The sequence below is a fragment of the Pristis pectinata genome, chromosome 7 (genome assembly GCF_009764475.1).
Source record: "Pristis pectinata isolate sPriPec2 chromosome 7, sPriPec2.1.pri, whole genome shotgun sequence".
Taxonomy (NCBI): domain Eukaryota; kingdom Metazoa; phylum Chordata; class Chondrichthyes; order Rhinopristiformes; family Pristidae; genus Pristis; species Pristis pectinata.
This window is the reverse complement of record NC_067411.1, coordinates 85,609,892-85,633,175: the sequence shown is the minus strand read 5'-3', so window position 1 is coordinate 85,633,175 and position 23,284 is coordinate 85,609,892. Positions and strand designations below refer to the sequence as shown.

The following is a 23,284-nucleotide window of genomic DNA, read 5'->3' as shown; positions in this document are numbered from 1 at the left end:
ACGTTACAGTTGACAAATCATTGGTTAGGCTGCACTTGGAGTATTGTGTGCAGTTCTGCTTGCCAGAAGAGATCAAAACTGAGGACCATTGTAAGCTCCTCAGTTAAACTCAGCTACATAATATTTGGTAGAAGAATGTGAACCCAAGTGTTCACTTCAATACACTTCAATACAGTGTTATTCAATCAGTACCTGGGAATTATCATTCTATTTTTCCTAAAAGTCTATGTGAGCTTGCTGAAAAGGCTTATAGATTCGTAGAGTTCACAGAATGGAAACAGGCCTTTTGGCCCAACTCATCCATGCTGACCAAGATTGCCTACATGTGTTTGGCCGGTATCCCTTTAAACCTTTCCTATCCATACACCTGTCCAAATATCTTTTAAATGTTGCATTTGTACTGGTCTCTGGCAGCTCTTTCCGTACATTCACCATTGTCTGTGTGAAAAAAAAATGCCCATCAGATCCCCTGTAAATCTTTCCCCTTTCACCTTAAACCTATGCCCTCTAGTTTTAGATTCCCCTACCCTGGAAAAAGGACTGTGTTTATCTACTGTATCTATGTCCCTCAAAATTTAATAAACCTTAGCCACTGTTGCTTCAGTGAAATCAGTCCTAGCCTATCCAATCCCTCCTTACAACTCAAGCCCTCCAGTCTAGACAACATTCCTACGAATCTTTTCCGCACCCTCTCTAGCTTAACCACATCCTTCTTACAGCATGGCAATCAGAACTGCACACGATACTCCAAGTGCAGCCTAACCTATCAATTGTAACATGATGTCCCAACTCCTATTTTCAATGTCTCATCCAATGAAGGCAAGCATACCGTACACCTTCTTTACCAATCTGTCTACCTGTGTCGCCACTTTTGAGGAACTATGTATTTGTACCCCTAAGTCAGGCAGTTCAATAACACTCCTGCCATTCACTGTGTATGTCCTGGCCTGGTTTAACTTCCCAAAATGTATCACTTCACATTTGCCTAAGTTAAATTCCAGCAGCTATTTCCTTGTCCTCTTCCCAATTGATCTAGATCCCGTTGTAACCTTAAACAACCTTCTTCACTGTCCACTATATCACCAATTTTGGTGTCATCTGCAAACTCACTAATCATCCCACCTACATTCTCTTCCAAATCATTAATATATATGATGAACAATAGAGAAACCAGCATCAAACCCTGTGGTATACCACTGGTTACTGGTCTCCAATCTAAAAAGCAACTTTTCACTACTATTCTCTCCCACCTATATTTTGTATCCAATTTGCTATCTCACCCTGGATCCCATGAATTATAATCTTCTGGACCAGCCTACCATGCAGGACCTTGTCGAAGGTCTTGCTAAAATCCATGTAGAGAATGTCACTGTAGTACCCATGCCAGCTCTCTTGGTCATTTCCTCAAAAGTCTCAACCAAATTTATGAGGCATGATCTCCCACACACAAAGCCATGCTTACTAATCAGCATGCTTACTTAGCTTACTTAGCCATGACTAAGATTGCAAGTGAATTTTTGGTGGCCTTTTCCTATAATTTTGATGAATCCTACATCTGCTTACCAGTGATTTGAGGTCAATCAGGGCCAGTGAACAAAGCTTCATGTAGCTCCTTTCACATTGACTGTTTCTGTGCGTTCAGCATGACGTTCAGTCAAAGTCTTTTCTTCCAAGGAGTTAGATGTTACTACTCTGTAACCCGTCTTAATGCAGCCCCATTGAGAAGACAACACATTGTGATGATTACAAAGTGGTTTCAGTTCCTCATTAGTACACTCAATCTCTCGGTGTTGTCTGTGATTTTGGACACAGTTACTGGAAAGTCCTCATCAGCCACATTTAATTGTGGGTCAAATTTTCAGTTCCAGCATCAGAGTCCTCATGCAATAGATGCAACAGAACATCTGCAATGAAATTCTGCTTGCAACTCCTGTATGTAATATGGAGTCAAATGTATTGCAAGAAAAAGATTACCCATCTTTGCATCCTTGAAGCTGCCAATAGTGACTACCTCTCATTTGGGGCCTAACATCACTATTAGTATCTTATAATCCACTGTGAATGTAAAGGACCTGCCTGCAAAATACTTATAGAATTTCTAGATTCCAGATACTGTTCCAAATGCTTCCTTCTCTAGTTATCTTTGAGAGGGTGTTTATTCTTGGTGGCTCACCCAGTTAAAAGATAGATAAGCTTAAATTCTTTCTCAGAGGATTGTGAGTCTCTGGAACTCCCTTCCTCAAAGAACAGTGGAAGCAGAATCTTCGAATATTTTTACAGCAAATGCAGATGGATTGTTGATAAACAAAGGAGTGGCAGGTTATATGGTATGTAGTCAGGAATGTGGAGATGAGGTTGTGATCAGATTAGCCATGATCTTACTGAATGGCGGAGTAGGGTCAAGGACTAAGTGGCCTATTCTGCCATTCAGTAACATCATCTTGGTTGCACAAGCAATGCTCCACTCCTCACGAGATTTTACCTACCTGGAATATCTTTGCAAAGACTTGTGTATGAGTATAGCCCTTTGTGCACATTGACAGTTAGGTACCGCTGACCATCTTTGTTGGTTGTTAATTCTGCACAGGTTGGATGAATTTTGTGAATATGTTTGATTCTGCCAACTCCACACACAAGTCTCACAAAGTGGGTCATGGACATTGTTCATTGTTTATATCTTGATTAGGTGTAACTTGTAGTCTTCACAGATCAACATTATCATGCCTGGTTTAGACATGACCACTACTTGTATGTTTCATTCACTCTGGTCAGTTTTCACAAAGTCTAACCTAATGCGTTCCTTCTTAACTTGACTCCTTAGAGTATAATAGGACTAGACTAAAGACCAGCTTTCCATCTGGTCAGATGCAAATGTGCAGGTTGTTTCCCGTTCTGTCCAAACATATTGTCAAACCTGTCCAACAGTGTGTCAAAGTGTGACTTGGAAGAACCAATGCTGAAATCCAACCTGCTTGAGTTGCCTCAGCCAGTCCTTTCCCATTAAGGTTGCTCTGTTTTCATGGATTGCACCATAGATAGATGGCCATCTCCATTGCCTGGGTTGCACCGTATGCTCTATTGACCCTGATGTCTGTAGAACCTCACCAGAGTTAAGTTTTCAGTGTGATTATTATTTCTGTCAATCTCATGTGGCTGAAATTGTTAGATTAAGTTCTTGATTCATTTCCAAACAATCTGCAGCAGTATCAATTCATTTGTCAATGCACTGGTTGTTAATTAGCACCTTCCCTCAAAAATCTGTCCACTGCAGTTACTACTTGTGGCATAGATATTGAACAGCCCCAGGTCTTAATTACCTTAATAAACTTCCAAACTATGAAGTCCTTCTTTCTGCTGTCATTTTAAATTGGCACTGAATTGCTTTGGTTGCTCGAATAACCCTTGGATCTGTAAAATATTGAAAAGTGACCTTTCTTTAGCAATTGAAGCACTTAGTTGTTCTAAATTGAGTAAACTATGCCACATGATGGCCATTGCAATGATAGTAACTGAAAGAACTGTCTAGTACAGATGGGTTTTGTAGCCTTGAAATCTGCTATAGTTCGCTAACCCTGGACTACAGCTATCCAAGTCACTTAGGATGCACTAAATTCTCTTGCATTCTTGTATGCCATTCCAAATGACACAAAATTTTACCTACAAATTCAAATGACAGGTTTTTCATGCCTATTAGTTTTGACTTAATTTAATCATCTACCAGTCTTCACAATTTATCACGAGCCACAATCCACAATGGCACCAGAATTGCAATGCAAATTTAAGTTCTTTAATGAAAAAATGTACTCACTAATTGTCTCACCATTTTTGCTCTTTGTCCTAAATTCATAACCTTCAGATATTTATAATGGCTTCAGGTTAAATTACACTTCAGGAATCTGCACAACTGCTTTAATCAAGCTGACATCTTTAGCCATTTGAGGCAGCCACTGTGTTCTGATTCTATTCAACATTATATGGCTAATTTAATGATTTGTCAACAGTGTGGCCTGCATGGCCATGCAGTCTTATTGGTATATGTGGAGGCCTTAGACTAACGAGCTTTCATTTGCGTGGTCACAGGAAAACACTGTGAAAAATCATTTTATATGTTACAAACACATCTAGAATTTGCCTAGTGAGTGTCATCACAGTCCTTCACCAGTACCAAAATAAAGATACCATTCCCGTTGCCAATTTGATTTCACCTTCTTCTGAGGCAGTCCCTTGGGATTGAGGACGATTTGCTTCCACTCCAGTTTTGTGGATTCTAAGGTGACTGCTGAGGCCAATGCGGGAACAAAGTGGTATGCAGATCTCTCAGTATCGGGATTGTCCGTGAGGATTCCAAGCTCCAAACTTCATACTGTGGAGTGGAAATTGCAGTTTGTTTTAAGATGGGATAGCCTTGGCATACCAGCTATGACATTTGTTTCACATATGCAAGTCTGTGTTTTTATTCCTTGCGTGATTTGCATACTTGGAATCTGGTAACGTTATTAAGCAAGTGGAACTGTTAAAGAAACAAACAGGGTAGAGATCCAGTTCAGGCTTATTACCGCCTTGTGAATCCACTGATGTGTGATAACACCCATTTCCTCAGAGCCTAATTGCCAATCGTTTTGGTCTGCTTCGCCAGTGGATGAAGACCTCACTCTCATGGAGTCATAGAGTTGTACAGCACAAAAATGGACCCTTTGGCCCAACTCATCCATGCTGACTATGATGCCTCTCTATGCTAATCCCATTTGCCTGCATTCAGCCTGTAACCTTCTATTCCTTTCCTATTCAAATACCTGTCCAAATGACTTTTAAAATTGTAATTGTACCTGCCTCTACAACATCCCCTGGCAGCTCATTCCAGATAACTACCACCCTCTGTGTGAAAAACATCCCCCTCAGATCCTTTTTAAATTTCTCCAGTCTCACCTTAAAACTATGCCCTCGAGTTTTAGACTACCCTACCCTGGATCAAAGATTCTGACTACCTACCCTATCTATGCCCCTCATAATCTTATAAACCTCTACAAGCTCAATCCTTGGCCTCCTACACTCCAGTGAGAATAAACACAGCCTATCCAATCCCTCCTTTTAACTAAAATCTTCCATTCCAAGCAACACCCTGGTGAATCTCTTCTGCACTTCTTTGAATGCTACCACATCCCTATTGTAGTATGGTGACCAGTAATGTACACAATACTCCAAGTGCAGTCTAACAAATGTTTTGTTCAGCTTCAACATGACATTCCAACTCTTATACTGTGTGTCAGTTTGTAATATTTTCACAAATGCATGTAAGACTATTGAACGGTTCCATTATACGATGAGATGGACTCTTGACCTCACAATCTACCTTGTTTGACCTTGCACCTTATTATCTACCTGCAATGCACTTCCCTGTAGCTGTGACACTTTACTCTGTATTCTGTTATTGTTTTTACCCTGTACTACCTCAATGCATCTGTACGAATGGTATGCAAGAACAAGTTTTTCACTGTACCTTGGTACAAGTGACAATAATAAACCAATACTAATACCAATAATCCATATGTAAGAAAGATAATGATGTAGTTGTTAGATAGCACACTTGAATTATTTAAAAGTTGAGTCATCTGCGATGTTATTGCACTGTTAAAAAGCAGTCACGCTACAAAATTCTACTGTTCAATCAGGATCACAATATGAACACACATTGAACAGAATTTCCATGCTTAAAGATACACTGCAGCAGCCAGTGAAGTAAATAACACCAATCCCACAAGCACCATTTTGATAATGACCAAATTTTTTTTTGTGCTGTTGGTTGAGTGATAACTGTTGGTCAAATAGAAGTCCTTTTCTTTTAAATCTTGCCATGTGTACCGAAAGAGAGCAACTGTGGCCCGAGATTAACATTTTATCCAAGAAAGGCACTCTGGACTAGACGGTCAGCCTAAATTTTAATGCTAGAATTGCAGGAATGGAATTTGAGCTTTAGATCTACTGCTTCAGAATGCTACTGACTGAAACACAGCTGACAGTTAAAAGTATCAAAAGCTTCATCTCAGGCTAGATGTCAAGCATTCAATTAAATTTAACTGAAAACATTTGTAAATGGTGGCATGAATTAACATGGTTTATTTGCTGACACTGATAATTTTTGGAAGAAATTATTTATGGAGAAAGGATTGGTGTTTATTACTGTCGAACCATTATTGAATATGTTTGTAATTACTGTAGCTGTTTTCTTGTATTTGAGGTCATTTATGTTTAATAAAGGAATTATGATAAAATGACCCAGTTTTCTGCTTTTGGTTTTCGTATATATTAGGATGTTAATCTTTGCCAATTAATTTTTAACTGAGTGTACTCTGCAACATTTGAAAAAATATGAAAGAGGAACTGCTTGCTTGAGAATATAAAAGTGGCTTTGGAGGTGGAGAGCTACCTGGTGAGGAAAGAGGCAGTGGTGCTTGGTCTGATTCTCCTTGACCGCCTTCACACAAGGCTGTTGCACCCTGAGTTCTGGGTGCACCCAGTCCTGCCATTTAGTTCATTTCATGCACCCTTCTCAGTCTTGCTGGAGCCATGAGATACCTGCCCAGAAATAATCCCACTCTGATTCAAGGGCATGGATTCCATTTTCATAAACCAATGGATGTAATTTAGATAATTTCCCGTACAGGATTAATGCTCAGGGTCTGCAGGATTTCTTTTCCCGGTCGACCCCAGGGTTAACCTTCCAGCATTTTCTGAAGACCTCCTCACAACCGCTAACTAACCTTACATAATTGGTGCTGGACTTGGGAAATCTCATCCAAGTGTGATTGCTTATTGGGAACACAGTCCCCACAGCTCTCTTGAGAAGTATCATTACTTGATGTACATTCTTGTAAGACAAATTCTCCATAAGCAATGTCACTAAAAACACTACTCGCACAGGAAAAGGGCAGGTCACTAAGCCCCTCAATCCTGCTTCCCCCTGTCAATTAGATCTTTACCTTAACTCCATCAATTTGCCTTGGTTTTTTAAATTTTAATCCTCCTGCCCTTTCAGTTGGGGAGCTTTTACCTTCTGAAGTGCAGTTTCCTTTCCTCTTACACTGATCGGCAGATGGATCAGATTTGGAGGAAGGGTGGTTGAGGTCTTGTAGAAGTACAGTGGTAGTAGATCACCTCCTTCATCCAAATTTTTCTGACCTTAAACATTTTCATGCAAAACTTCCATTTTTTCCCATTTCCATATATAACCCACTGGCCCTCCATTAATGGGACAGACAAAATGATCATGTTCTTCACCAACAATGGTCCAAGTGAAGAGGGCCATCACTCTGATGTCTGATCAACACATCCACATGGCTTTGCTTGCATCAAATTATTGATTGAAACATGGTGTTAACAATTCTACCTTAAATTCCTTTTGATGTTTGCCAATCCTTTTGGGCAATGTGTAGTTCATCAAAGGTTATATGTGGGAAGGAACTTTTGTCCTGATTAAAACTTACACAAACTTACGATAAGGTCTTTTAAGAGACTGTTGGATAGGTACATGGAGATGAGAAAAATAGAAGGCTATGGGTAAGCCTAGTAATTTCTGGGGCAGGGACATGTTCGGCACAGCTTTGTGGGCCGAAGGGCCTGTATTGTGCTGTAGGTTTTTCTATGTTTCTGAACTAGGGATGGAGGTCATGAATTAAAACTAAAGATACAAAAAATAATTATACATAGTGGAGTGACCAAGGTGCATTTAGCGAGTGGGAACTCCCATGGTCTAGAAATTTTATTGTGTGATATAAGATGTTTGTAAATGTTACATGATAGAATTAGCTTGTGTATTGGTAACACATTTCCAGGTATTTCATAAACAGAGGCTCAACCAGTTTCCCTCCACCAACACCCATTTGCTTGGCTGAATTGTTCTCACAATGAACAACTTTTTAAACTGCATTCGCTTTGCCAAGTTAACGGTGTAGCTATGGAAACTCGCAGCGGCCCAAGCTACATGTCTTTTTGTGTGATGTGTGGAACAGTCCTTGGTTCAGTTCTACTACCCCCACTCCTTCAGCTCTTTTTTCCGCTACATCGCTGACAGTATCAGTGCCACTTCCTGCACTCAAACAGAACTCAAATATTTCATTACTTTTGCTCCCATTATCCATCATCCTCTCACCTTCACATGGTCTACCATTGATTCTTCCCTTAGACTTCTGGGTCTCTCCATCAAAGGGAGTAAGTTAGTGACAAGCATCAATTACAAGCCATCAGACACCCTCAGCTATCTTGACTATACTTCCTCCTACTCTGCCTTCAGTAAAGACTCCATTCCATTCTCCAAGTTCCTTCACTTTTGTTGCATCAGCTCCCATTTCCACACAGGTGCTTCTGAAATGTCTTCCTTCTTCCTGAACTGTGGCTTCCTTGACAGAATCCTTGACCACATCTTGTCTATATCCCACACTTTTTCTTTCATCCTCTGGCAGAAGCAAGGACAAGTTCCCTGATCCTCACCTTCCACCCTACCAGCCTCCATATTCAACTGATCATCCATTGGAACTTCTGCCTTCCTCAATGAGATTTCATTACCAGATACATCACCCGGTCCTTTCCCCTTTCAACGTTCAGAGGTAACCATTCTCTTCACAACTCCCCACCCTGCTCCTCCATCTACACCAATCACTCCCCCTCTCATGGAAATTTCCCTTACAGTCACAGGAGATGCAATATCTGCCCTTTTTAACTCTTTCTTTTCCATCATCTAAGCACCCAAACAGTCCTTCAAGGTGAAGTTGCGATTCACTTGCATTCCTTCCAGTCAAGTGTACTGCTTTGTGTAGTGTCCTCTGCATTGGAGAAACCAAATGCAAATTCGATGGCCATTTTGTGGAGCACCTGTGTCCAAACCACAGGGGTGATCCTGAACTTCCAGTTCTCTGTCACCTTAATTCTCTATCCCACTCCTACTCTGACCTATCTTTATGCAGCCTTCTGCACTGTTATAACCAGGATCATCTCATCTTCCACTTGGACACATTGCAGCCTCCTGGATTCAATATTGAATTCAACGATTTAACGTAACTTGCTTTCCCTGTTTGTGTCAGAACTGGCCAGTTTTGCTGGAGATATCAATTAACAGTATTGACCCAGTTCTACTCTCTCCACTAGCATGGGCCAATGTGGCACTTCCCACAGCTCTGTATGTCACAGCTTTTAAATGTTTCTATGTTTGTGTATTCTTTCTCTAAAGCCCTTCTTAACCTATCAGCCAAGTAGCCTCATCAATAGCTTCTCACCATGACAAGCCTGGTCTCGCTCTATCAGTGACATTTCCATGGTCCTATCTGTCCCTCCCCAACCTCTCTGCAAATTAAAATCACTTATTTTGCCTCTTCCCCGATTCTGATGAATTGGGGCATGGACCAGAAATAGTCAACATTTCTCTTCCCTCCGATGCTGCCTGACCTGTTAAGTCCTTCCTGCAAGTACTTATTCCAGATATCACAAGCTGATATAGGACCCTGCTGAGCTTGCATGGTGATATCAAATGGCATCCAATCCTTGATGGATGTCACTGTGAAATTCTGTCTTCCAGTCCAGCCTCACAGATGCTGTTGGCCTTGCATACTGGAACAAGTCTCATCTGGAAGGCTGGAAGCTTCTTCAGTGTTAGCTAATGGGTCTGCACTCACTAGGCCTCTGCTGGGGAGTTCACGGCATCCATCTTCCTCCTTTTTAGTTCTAGTCTCCAACTCTACAGATCCCTCCTGGTCAACGTCCGAATGGCCAATGTTCTCAACTGCCCTTGATCATTTTCCGAACGCTCCAGCTGAACATTTCTTGAGGCCTCTGTTCTCATTCTACTCCAATCACCTGTACAAATACAATGCCCCCGCTTAACTCCCCTTCCCACCAACCCTGTAACCGCTTGATTCCTCTCCACCCAGCCGGCTCTGATCCCATCCCCAGTGTTGACTACAAAACAACCCCCTCCCAGTCACCCCACCTTTCCTTGTTATCATCTCCCCAGAACCACAGAACAAGTGCAGCACCTCTCCCCCATTGCTTGCCACACACCCCATCAGTGTGCTGAATCATTACTGGCATGTTTATGTTTGATTCCAGCCCAAGCTTACAGAGTTACTGAAATTGTTTGTGCAAATCTACAATATGGAACTCCATTAAATTGGTCATTGGACTTAAAAGGCACTAAGGTAAAGAAACAGTGACAAGTTCTGGAAAAATTTACGGTGGTTGGTGCGGTATTGTGATTTTCTGAAGTTACGTTTAAAGGGGTTTTCTTGTTCCCGTTTAAAAGATTTGACTCGGCTTCCAGACTAGAGTACTCAGAGTTGAGGAAAAATGGCACAGAATTGGATCATTGTTCCATCACCCAACACAGTAATTCAGTGTAAATCAGATACAGATGTGTTGTAACAAATTAAGTGCATTCCAAACTATGAAATCAATCAGATGCTAATGCAATGTTCAACTAGCCTTAAGGGCTATGGAAGAATCATGACACTTAAACCAATAAAACAACAGCAGAGCAGTCTGTTTTATTACATTATGTAATAATTAAAGAGTTTTTTTTTACAACATACATTTGAGTTGTGAACTGGATGTTAGGGACATGGAACTGTGGGAAAGAGATTGTGCCAACATCACACTATTTTACATTTTACACAACCAGTATTTGACTCTTATATCCAAGAGTTTATATCAAGGGTGAGCTTCAAAAGGCACACATAGGGCCAAAGAGGGATCGATAAGGACACTGCCAGGAAAGAAAAGGCAGCAAACAGCACACTACTAGTCATTTGTTTCAGGGCATTATGTTTTGAATCAAATCAATTGTTGTGAGTACTATATTGGCCTCTCAATATGATCTCATCAGGACTCTTTTTGCATAAAATGTATTGTGGTGAATTTCTCAAGTTAAAATGATAAGAATGTATTAAAATTGCACTCTGAGATAACTTCTGAACAATCACACAGCATGAACATAAAGAAGGCATAAAAAACAGCAAACATAATTTGCCTGAAACATACAAAGTTAACATTTTAAAAAAGTTGTTTTGAAGGAATGCATCAATGCTAGTCAACTTAATAAAGTTCTGCAAATGGAGGACACAGAAGTTGAATGTGTATGCACCCTTGTTACACACTTTGGTCTAGTTCCTTCTGGAATTATCCAGCTACCATTCTAAACACTAACCAACTTGCAAGTAGGCGTCCAATTGAAGAAAACTGATAAAGCAAATAAGTACAAAAAGTAATAAAAAAAGAAAATTCATTCAGCTCAGTTGATAAAAACCGTATTTCTACAACATGTTGACAATTATTAAACAGGTAAGAACACTCAATTTAACGTGCATGAAAAATGAAAAATGTAAAAGAAAAGTAGTAATTAGAAACACTTGCGCCAAAAGGTTTTTACTCTCCTTCTGGCTACACTTATTAAAGCAGTGTTACCACAGCAGGAACCAGCCTGCTCTAAGACTGCCTTGCCAATTCACTAACATTTACAATGTAGGTTTTGTGGTGCCTTCAACTGAGGCACTGACCAATTGGATAATTGATCACATCATAGTGATTGCCCACCTGTTACATGTAAAAAGGTTATTAAAGCACATCTGTCTTTCTGAATTAGCCAGTGGGGATATGTCCAATTACAGTGCAGAAATAAAGATGAAAGAACACACCCGGAGAAATGTGGATGAGCTTCACATTTTCTGCAATTGCAGCATTTTGGGAGGGGAAGATTGGCACGACTGTGGGATGATCAAACAAATGTCACAGTGTCCAGATTTCTCCGGGACTCTAGGAATCGGAGCATGTATATTCCATGTGAGAGGAATGAATTCCAAATGGGCAGAGAAAATTTAGCAGAAATAGAATTTTTTTAAGGGGGGAATTATTTGCAGATTACTAGCTAGAACTGTACATAATCAATGTTGTAAGGCACAAATTTACACATGGAAAAAGAGGCTTGCCACACAGATGTATTCCTAGTTAGAACCAGCATGATAGAAGTATGATTTATGCAACGTAACAGCTTGTCCTTCAGCAGGCTCCATCCAGTGCTACCATTTGCTGTGCCACGTGCAAAATTAGGTTGGCTGCCACATGATGTGCCAGTTTCTGCTTTGCAAGTATCAATTACTGACAAAACCAACAGGACCGTTAAATCCTTATACGTCCTCTGAATAATAGATGGCGCCTCCACCTGTGTGCATGGTATCAGAGTTTCTTTCCTTTCCTGTTTGAGTCCTCAGGGGAACAAACCTGGACATTTTCATTGATGCACCCCCCCCCTTTCAGCTCACCGTGAAATGAACCTGTCACAATAAAATAAATAGCCCCTTTCTTTTATTCTCCCCTCCCCAAGCACTTTGATAACCCTACCAGCAGCTGAGTAGAAACACTGCACTCAGTATGCCACCTCCATATTGTTAGTGGACAGTTACCTTTAAAAAAAGCATTGAATGTCTCCAGTTAATTGACTTGACTTAAATAATTACAAACATTACATTTTAGACTTCTTTCTGATTTTTTTTAAAGAGATATTCATAAATTCATTTGAAGGAGTCAGTCATATTTGAAATAGCACTTAAATAATAAATACCAGGAGCTATTAGTGTTAATAGTCACATTAATCGTTACAAGGACAATAGCAGAGATGTAGGCCAAAGCCTTGCCAAAATGGCAGATATCTGCTGCAGCCAAGCGAATGTAACACTGAGAGGCATTTCACAGTATCTGAGACTATCTGCAAACAGTAAACTTCAGCTATTGTTAAGTCTGAGTCAATGTCTTCAGTGCTTTGTTTTTGAAACTCATCTCCCTATAGGGCAATTCCTGTAGAGTCAAGGAGACATTACACGTTTGCCGCAGTTTTGTGCTTTAGGCTCATCGTCCCATTGTTCTGTTCATGTGCATCAATCAATAATCCCCTCAGATGGAAGTTCAACAGCTGCTAACCCCACCTTTCAAATGCTGAGTTCAGTAGCTGCATCAATTGTAAGAAAATATTCCACTTTTCCCAGGGAGAAGGGATAAATATCCTCAGCTTGACAACAGCTCTTTTTTTAAAAAGAAAAACACAAAACTAGTGTTGCATTTGCAAAGCACTGACTCAGGAAGCAGGGCCCACTTCATTTTGTACTTCCCACTGTGATTATGTACATGTGTCATTTGGTTTGATGGAAGCTGAAAGGGGAACAAATGTGGGTTTTGGTGGAACATCTGGTTTTATGGAGGGCGTGCGTTTAAGCCCTAGTCTTGGCAGAGAGTTGTATGGTGCTGTGATGCTGGATCTCCTAGATACGGTTACAGCCTGTGTCTGAGATTGACCTGCATTCACTAGCATGGAGTCTACTCTTTGTGGTGCAGGAGGAGGGTTCTCTCCTCTGTTAAAACTCTGGTTTCTAGAAAGGTGGGAGGAATTGGAAGAGTTAGTATTGTGGTTTCGTTTGAAAGCAGATGTTTGAGGGTTTCTTTGCAATGAATTGCTGGGATAGTTTCTCTTGTATTCGATTGCATACGAAGGGGAAGGAACATCCAGTCGCTTGCTCAGAGCATTCTGAGTCAGCCCAGAATTAGTGGATCCAAGTGAGGCTTCTCTCTGAGGAACTTTAGGTGGCACATGGTCAAGGTTTGCAACTAATCCATGGCAGGGACTTTTTATACTTCGATACTCCAGTGTGGCATTCTGATCTTCAATAGTGATTTGCGCCATTTCTGATCGGTGCCCTTGGTCTCCATAGTCGTGCTGAAAACTCTGCTGACTGGTTGGGAGGACCACCACACTTGGAATATGGTTGGGGGAAGCATGGAGTGGAAGATCCATGGGGATGACTGGTGACCCCATGGAGGCCAAGTCTTTCGTGCAGGCATTGATTAGATTCTGGTTCCTTTCCCACTGGCTGCTGCCACGGCTCACCTTTCGCTTTTGCTGCAAGGTTGGTGTTGACTCTGGGGTGGGCAGTGCTGTCAGATCCAGATGGTGCTGGTCAGCTTTTATCAGTATCTTTGTTGTGCCGTTTGGTGTCACAATTTTACCATTATGCATCAGGGGAGTCAGCAGAGCTTCTGGCTTTGGTTCCTTTGTCTGAGCATCAAACAGGACACCAAGTTTTGTGACGCTAGCCATGGAACCCCTGCGAGATCGAGGCAGGTCTTTCTCTTTCCTTTGGCCTACATCAATGTCTCTGCGCCGGTGATCGCATATGCAGTAAACAATTATTCCTGAGAAAATTGCCCCCATGACAAAGGCGAGAATAACTGCAATAGCCAAAAGGGTAACTGGAACAAGCTGATCATGACCTTTGAGGTAACTTTCACGAATTACTCCTGAAACATTAGACAGTAGATAGAATTTAGTTCACAGGCAAACCACTTCTATTCTCTTATAAATACAAAGATCATTGTTAACTTTAATATGCATGTGATTTTGTAATCTCTAAAACAATGAATATTCTTCATCTTCCAGGATAACCACTAAGGGTAAAATGATAAATACCAAATGATCCTTTGCAATCCATCAAAATCAAATACCTGGCAGGGAAGTAAAAAGCCTTTCATAACATGGAAACCTTTTTATGCAATAAAGTACAAGGAAAAAAATTCAAATCAAATTGTTGCCAATTTTTGCTGGTCTAATGAGTAAAACATGAGCCAAGGTCAGAGTTACTGCAGTCCTACAGATCGAGAAACTCCTAGTCAAAATGTGTGCTGAGTAATTGACCTTAAAAGGGCTATGTAGAAATGCTGAAATTGGCTTTGTCCCTGGGTGAATAACAAATCAGTTCAGAGGTCAACATTGATAGCTCTCTTCTGCCTTGACTCCACTTTCATATTTGATCCCCATATCCCTTCATTTCTCTGGATACTAAATATCTATCAACTTTTGCCCTGAATATGTTTAATGACTGACCATCCACAGCTCTCTGAGATTGAGAATTCCAAATGAGTTACAGTCCTCTGATTTACAGTTCTGATACTATGTGCCTGTGATGCTGCTGTAAGTAGGCTTTTCATTGCATCCGTGCATACGCATACTTGTTCATTTGACAATAAACTCAACTTTGACTCTGAGTGAAGAACATCTTCCGAACCTAAAACCTAAATGTCCAAGCCCCTTATCCTGCAACTATGTTCCCTAGATCTTGACTTCAGTTAAGAGAAACAACCTCTTAGCATTCACCCTGTCAAGCCCCTTCTTATATTTAATGGGATCACCTCTCCTCCTTCTAAACTCCAAATATTGTAAGCCCATTCTACTCAATCTATTTCAAAGCTCAGTCCTCTCAGGAATTGCTCTGGTAAACATTTCCTGCATCAACATCATTAGCTATAAGGAGAGGATGGACAAATTTGGATTGTTTTCTCTGGAGCGTTGGATACCAAGGGGAGACCTGATAGAAGTTTATAAAAATTATGAAAGGCAATAGAGAGGGTATAAATATCAAACACTAGAGGGCATAGTTTTAAGGTGAGAGGGGGAATGCTTAAAGGAAATGTGCAGGGCAAGTTTTTTTTACACAGTGGTAGGTGCCTGGAACATGCTGCCAGGGGTCATTGTAGAAGCAGATGCGATAGTGTTGTTTAAGAGGCTTTTAGATAGGCACATGACTATGCAGGGAATGGAGGGATATGGATCACGTGCAGGCAGAAGGGATTAGTTTAATTTGGCACAAACATCATGAGCCAAAAGACCTGTTCCTGTGCTGTACTGTTCAACTCCAAGACCAGCATATCCTTCCTGAATTAAGGAGAACAAAACTGTATTCAGTACTCCAGAAATGATCTCATCAAAATCCTATACAGCTGGAGCAAATTTTCCTTACTCTGGTACTCCAACTCCCCTGAAATAAAAAGACCCTTCTAAGTACTTTCTGTACCTGCAAACTAACTTTCTGCAGTTGATGTACATGTGGGAGATACCGCAAATGGGTCGCTGTTGAAGAGTGGACATTGAGGTAAGGTGCTTCTATCTGTGGAACTATAATTTATTATGAATTATTCTTTCAGGTGTGAAAGGAAAAGACTTCTTCAATAATGGCGCTGCTTTTTCATGGGACGACTTGATTTATAATGTTTCAATTTCATAAGTGCATGGAACAGGTTTTTTCCACAGTAATCAAAAGTTCTGATCCCGTATCTGGCTAATTGCAGGTTAAGTGAGTGGCAAAGAACTAGACAGATGGAGTATAATCTGTCAAATTGGAAGGCTATTCAATTTAGTAGGAAGAACAGAAAAAGAGTTTGTCTTAAATGGTAAGAAAGTTGTGAATGGTGTACAGGGTGTGCAGAAATATGAAATGCAGGAAGTAAACAAATGGGCACAACAAGCAATTACAGTGTCAAATGCATATCCTGCTGCACATAGAATTTCAACTGCAGAAATTAAAATTTACATAAATTGAGACCACCCATAAATAAAGGCCAGACTTCTCTGCCAAAAAAATTTAGAAGGTTTTGTGCTATGCCATCCAACTTCAATAAAGACTAAAACAGAATTGAAAAACAAGAATCCTACTGGAGTTCATCAATATCTGCTATATTTGCTCTGGATCCTCCATGCATCTGATGTGGGTCATGTGAGTATGTCGGCCCTTATTGCATGGAGTTAGGGGTAAGGAAATTTAGCTGCAATTGCACAGGGTTTTGGTAAGATCATACCGTTAACTCTGTTTCTCTTGCTACAGGTGTGACCTGAATTTCAAGCATTTTCTGTTTTTGTTTTAGATTTCCAGCATCTTCAGTTTTGTTTTGAATTTTCATTTACTTGGTAAAACCATAGCCAGAATATTGTTCGAAGTTTAGTCTTTAGACTAAGCTTAGATGAAGCAATGCAGATTAAATAGATTGATTCCTACAATGAAGGGTTGTGCTCCAAAGAGAGATTGAGCAGCATCAGCCTATATTCAGTGGAATTTAAAAGAGTGACAAGTGATTTCATTGAAATCCTTTCAGAAATTGATATGGTGGATGATGATAGCCAGTTCACTCAGGCTCGAGAGACAAGGACTATGGGAAATAAGCTTTGAAATTCGTTCTTGGGTCAGTAGTGTCCACATGTAGTACTCAACATCTCAAAATTCAACCCTACAAAGTAGACCACAGCAAGAATTGTGCTCATGGGGGTCAGGAACTGGCTGAAATTGACTTTGTATTCCTAACATAAGAAGGGGAGGACCAGGTGAGCTGCTCATTTTAAAGCCATTAAAAATGTTGAATAGTAGAAAAGGGTGCTGCTCAAGTAGGAACAGTTCATCTGAGGCACAAAGTTGTTCAGGCTGGATCTTGTCAAGTGGCATCCACAAGAGATCCTTCCCTGATGTTGTCAGTTCAAAATGTTGTTAACTTTCTTTTATTGGAACATACTGCTAATATTATGCACTGATTCCTATTCAGGTCATTTGTGCAATTTATCCAGTGAGATATTTTATGTGAACAGCAACATATTTCCTACAGTAAAGGTTTGGTTTCAGGATTTCAAACTGTTGAATCCAGCTGCTGAGTAAACAAGTTATAAGGATGTTAAAATAATGATACTGCCTGGAGAGTGTATCCTTCAGGCAACAGTATGATTAGACTAGGGAATAATGGATGTCTTTAAGAATTTCAGAAAAAGCATATTTTGCAATGGAAATTACATTGAAATGAATGCTGATAGATACTAAATGGATTTACCATTAAATGTAAACCAGTGAAAATGTTTCCATTTAAATACCAGTAAATCAGAATTTTTAAGTGTATTCATTTGGAGGTTCTTATCTCCCTGCAACATGCCTGCGATGTTTACACAGAGCTGAATAGGGAGAACTATTGCATACTTGGACAATACAGCTGATCCTAATTCCATTGCAAGACTTCTTTAACTAATGACTTCATATTAAATAAACAAAAATGTTCTGTTCTTGTTACTTAGTAATGAAAATGGTCAAGTGACCTCCTCCCAATTCTACCAGCAAGGAATGAAAGCCTAAAATTAACCAGGCATTTTTAGTACATTATTTTAAGAGAACATATTAAGAGGACCCTTTTAATTGCTTATGTAGTGGCACATTTTTAATTTTCAAATCAAATCTTTTATCTTTAACGAGTAGGCATCGCAAAGAGCACTCCTGAGGGAAGATGGCCTTTGTTGTTTAATTATGGTCAGCTACACTAACCATGAGGTTGAACCTTGGGACTTCTTGGTTAGTCCAACTCAGCTACTCATTGGCTTACCAGCTCCATCATCATGGTAACTATAGTTACAAGCCTCTCATCTAAATCATGTTGATGTTGCAATATATTAATCATAGGCTGGTACTTCCCCAAGAATTGGGGAAAGGGTGAGAAATAAGAGCAATCCTCAAGCTTCTCTCCCATTGTGCAACTTCATACATCTCTGACAGAGGCCTGAAAGAAGACCAGTTCTCACCTTTGCAGATAGTTCAGAGTGGTCATGGAAGAAAAGGGGAGATATAAATCACCTATGTTTATATGATGCCTTTGACACAGCATAAAAAGGAATAAATAAATTGGATGCCTTAATGTGGTTTGCAGACTGAGAACGAGGGAATTTTAGTTCTGATGCTTAGTTAACCATCAGAGAGCTCTGGATGGGACAGAGATTGCAAAGCGAAGGGGAAAGAACCTGATTCAGCAGCAGCCATTATGCAGGTGACTGATGATCCTTTACATATATGGGAAACCCAGAACAATTGGGTGGAGTAAATGCAGTGCTAGCCTGGACTCTGTAATTTCAAATTTTGCTTTGGTGTCTGACAATCATGAGTAAAGATTTAATTTGCGTGAGGAATGTTTCCAAGAAGCCTACTGCTGCATTGTCTTGGAAGCGTGGAGGAGAAAGGACATTAGTCTCAATTGTAGCTCAGTGGTAGCATCTGACTCAAAACACTATGGATTTAAGCTCCACTCACACAAAAAAAGTCCAGGCTGACATTGCCAGTGTCCTTGCTGACTATATCTGTGGGAAGTGCATCCATCGGCAGCTCCAGACTGAGGGGCTGGAGCTGCAATTGGACTCCCTCAGGAACATCTGTGATGCTGAGAGTGTCACAAATAGGAGGTTTAGTGAGATGATCATGCAGAAGATGCAGGCAGCAGTTAGTTGGGTGGCCACCAGGAAAGGTAGAGGGGTAGACCGGGAGAGCAGGATTCTCCTGTGGCTATTCCACTCACTATAAGTGTCTCATTTTGGATTCTGTTGGAGGGGGAAATGACCTTTCAGAGGAGAGTGAAGATAAAGAGAGCTGTAGTGATAGGAGATGTGACAGTCAGGAGATTCTGTGGCTGTAAACAAGAATCCAGCATGGTGTGTTGCCTCCCAGGTGCCAGGGTCAAGGATGTCTCTGAGCAGTTGCATAACATTCTCAGGGGGGAGGGTAAACAGCCAAAGGCCATTGCACACATTGGCACTTGAAAAAGGGATGAGGTCTTGCAGAGTGAATATAGGGAGTAAGGCAGAAGAGTAAAAATAAGGACCTCAAGGGCTGTAATCTCTGGATTACTCCTGGTGCCATGTGCTTATGAGGGAAGGAATAGGAGGACAGGGCAGATGAATGCTTGGCTGAGGAACTGGTACAGGAGAGAAGGATTCATGTTCTTTGACCATTGGGATCTCTTTTGGGGTAGAGGTGACCCGTATAAGAGGGACTGGTTGTGCCTGAAGTGAAGGGGGACCAATATCCTGGCAGGGAGATTAGCTGGTGCTACTCGGGAGGGTTTGAACTAGTCTGGTGGGGGGGGGGGGGGGGTGGGACTCAAAGCAGTAGTGTGGCAAATGGGAAGGTTGAGGCAAATGTGGAAGTTAAAGTGAATGAGTTCGGTTGGCAGGGCAGGTAGGAGTGGGAGAGGGAAGGAGGAAGGTCTGATAGGCTAAACTGCACTTATTTTAATGCAAGAAGCCTGGCAGGTGAGGCAGGTGAACTCAGGGCAAGGACATGTACATGGGACTGGGATGTTATAGTGTTACAGAAAAATGGTTGAGGGTTGGGTAGGACTGGCAGTTCAATGTTCTGGAGTATAGAAGCTACAGGCGTGATAGAGATGCAGGTAAGAGGAGAGGGAGTTGCATTTTTGATTGAGGATTACATCACAGCAGTACTTCGAGAGGATATTCCTGGGGGATCACCAGGGCCCCAGCAATTTCTTCCCTAGCTTCCCACAATGTCCTAGGATACACTTGGTCAGGCCCCAGGGATTTATCCACCTTTATGTGCTTTATGTCCTCTAGCAGCTCCTCTTTTGTAATGTTATGTTTCAAGACATCACTGCTGTCTAGTTTCCATGCCTTCTCCATAGTAAATACAGACAAGAAATGTTCATTTAAGATCTTGCCCATCTCCTGTGGCTCCACACATAGACAACCACATTGATCCTTAAGGGGACTTATTTTCTCCCTAGTTACCCTTTCCTCTTAATATACTTGTAGAATTCCTTTGGATTCTCCTTGACCTTACCTGCTAAAGCTAACCCATGTCCTTTTTTTAACCCTTCTGATTTCCCTCTTAAGTGTTCTACTACATCCCCTATACTCCTCAATGGATTTACTTGATCCCAGCTGTCTATACCTGACGTATGCCTCAATGTCTCTCATGAACCAGGGTTCCCTAATCCCACTAGCCTTGCTGTTCACTCTAACAAGAACATGCTGGGCCTGAACTCTCCCTATCTCACTTTTTAAAATCTCCCACTTGCCAGACATCCCTTTAACTGCAAACAGTCTCTCCTAATCAACCTTTGCAAGTTCCTACCTAATGCCATCAAAATTAGCCTTGTCCCAATGTAGAACTTTAACTTATGGACTATTCCTATCTTTTGCTGTAACTATTTTAAAACCAACAGAATTATGGTCACTGGTTCCAATGTGCTCCCCCAATGACACTTCTCTCACTTTCCCCGCCTCATTTCCCAATATGAGGTCCAGTGTAGCCTCCTCTCTGGCAGGGCCATCTACGTATTGCTTCAGCAAACCTTGCTGGACACAATAAATTCCGCCTCATCCGAGCCCTTAACACTATGGCAGTCCCGGTCAATATTAAGAAAGTTAAAATCATCTACTATTACAATTGTATTATTCTTACGGTTATCTGCTGCCTCCCACCATATTTGCTCCTCTAATTCCCTTTGACTATTGGGGGACCTATAGTGTAATCCCATTAAAGTGACCATCCCTTTCTTATTCCTGAGTTCCACCCATATGGCCTCACTGGATGATCCCCCAGGAACTTCCTCTCTAAGTACTGCTGTGATGTTCTCCTTAATCAAAAATGCAACACTCCCTCCTCTTTTCCCTCCACCTCTATCATGAAAGGAGCATCTATATCACAGAAACATTGAGGTGCCAGTCCTGCCCATCTCTCAGCCATGTTACTGTAATAGTTATGCACACTCTTTACACTCAGTTATGATCGGGTTCCGTTTTCACAGATGCCCATGTCAATTTTGTCCATTAGTCAGAAACTACACAAAATCACCCTATACCGTAACCGTATCTACACAGTACTGTAATGAATGTAATGTGTTGATGAGGCCCAATTAATATAAACATTTATTTATTGTCTTGGCCCTCTTCAGAAAAGAGGGGAGCTATTTTCAATACCTTGGTAATATTAATCCCTCAGTCAATCTCACTGAAACAGATTATCTAGTTGTTTATGGAAGCTTGCTGCATGCAAATTCAGTGTCCAGTTTTGCACATCAGAACAGTGATTACACTTCAAAGGTATTGCATTGGCTGTTTCAGGCAGGCAACCTAATCATCAAAATGTCAGCACTTTCCAATATCAAAGGTGACATTACCCAGGAACATTGAGTGTGGCTAACTAGAACCCAAAATTCATCTCACGGAACACTCATGTGACCTGACGATATTCGATCTGTTCTTATATTTAACTAATATGCTTCTTTACCCCAATGCTAACAGCAGAAATTCTAATTTGCACTAATAATTAATCAATACATTGCAGTTTGATGAAGTATTATTAATCCCTGCCATTTTTCTTTAATCAAAACCAAAATCTTCAGTGGATTATACAACAAATTGTGGGAGGATGACTGAAGGGAAGATCAAAGAGATCTAAAGACGTTTGGCCCTGCTCCATCATGATGCTGGTCATTATATAGAGACTGTTTGTCAGGCATTAAGTCACAACTTTTGGAACAATACAGTTCAGTAAAAGGTACTTAGTGGTACAAGTTGGAGGTAGGAAGCCAGGATACCTTCTGTTATACAGTTAATATAGGCTTAGTGACTATTCACATAGTTTATATTAAGTCCATGTTTCAAATAAAATAAATCAAAGCTGATAAGCAGAGCTGTTGCTATAATGTTCACTGAAATTGCATTTGAATCACAGCTCTTGTACATGTTGAGTCATGAAGCAATGTCTGGGTGACAAGCTGCAACAATCATAATGAAAAATCCCGGAATATAAAACAATAATGCAGCTTTTCAGATCAATGGAAGCTGACAGCTGTGACTGTTTGTCACCTTAAATTGTGCACAATATGATTGATCATGTGTCTTAACAGCATATAAATCCAGTGACCAGAAGTGTATTAAACATTACAGTTGAAAGGGAGGGATAAGAGACCAAATTGACTACAAAAAAACCTCTTAATTTACAGATTACTGGATGCAACATTAGAAAGGACAAACACATTTTAGCAAAGTGACCTGAAAAAATATGACATTTCTGTCAAGCTGCAAAAGGCAGGAATGTAAACCACATACAGTCCATCCCTGGGTTACGAAGGGTTCCCTTTTTATGGATGCCCATAAGTCGATTTTGTCCATTAGTTAGAAAATACACAAAATCACTGGATACAGTAATCATACCTACACAGTATTGCAATGAATGGTGTTGATGAGGGCCAATTAATATTTATTGTCTTCTCTTGCCTATTTACAATGGTACAGAATCCCACACTCAATGGCTAGTTTTGATGGGCTTTAAGTATCAGTGGATGTTACATTGTTTAATAGAGTATCTGTGCATCAATAGAAGTGACTACTTGTCAATTTCCAAAGCAACTCTCTTTGTGGTTCCTGTGGTGAAACTGGCAGCCTGCATTTTTAGGAGACAATGGTGTCTGATTACTTTTGGGAGGTGACGTGTAAACAGATATGTTTTAAGACTGGTTTTCGTTTGAATTTAGTGATACTCATGAGCGATTGTTTGTAAGTATCAGTGTCCATAAGTCGGTGGTTCGTAACTCAGAGAGGGCTTGTACAGGACTTCTCCTTGTAAGACCATAGCCCTCACTCTTGTGGTCAAACACAATTTAATCT

At 40.7% G+C, this 23,284-nt stretch overlaps 1 protein-coding gene across 8 annotated transcripts in view; it reads right to left on the bottom strand.

Annotated features, from left to right (window-relative positions):
* Positions 1-10,509: 10,509 nt before the first annotated feature.
* sema6a (sema domain, transmembrane domain (TM), and cytoplasmic domain, (semaphorin) 6A) overlaps positions 10,510-23,284 on the bottom strand; it is a 130,747-nt gene continuing 117,972 nt past the window's right edge. For all 8 annotated transcript variants that reach the window (XM_052020010.1, XM_052020009.1, XM_052020013.1 and 5 more), the window contains one exon: positions 10,510-14,325. In XM_052020010.1, the coding sequence (XP_051875970.1) occupies positions 13,151-14,325 (1,175 nt within the window). In that variant the 3' untranslated portion in view covers positions 10,510-13,150. The remainder of the gene's footprint in view (positions 14,326-23,284) is intronic.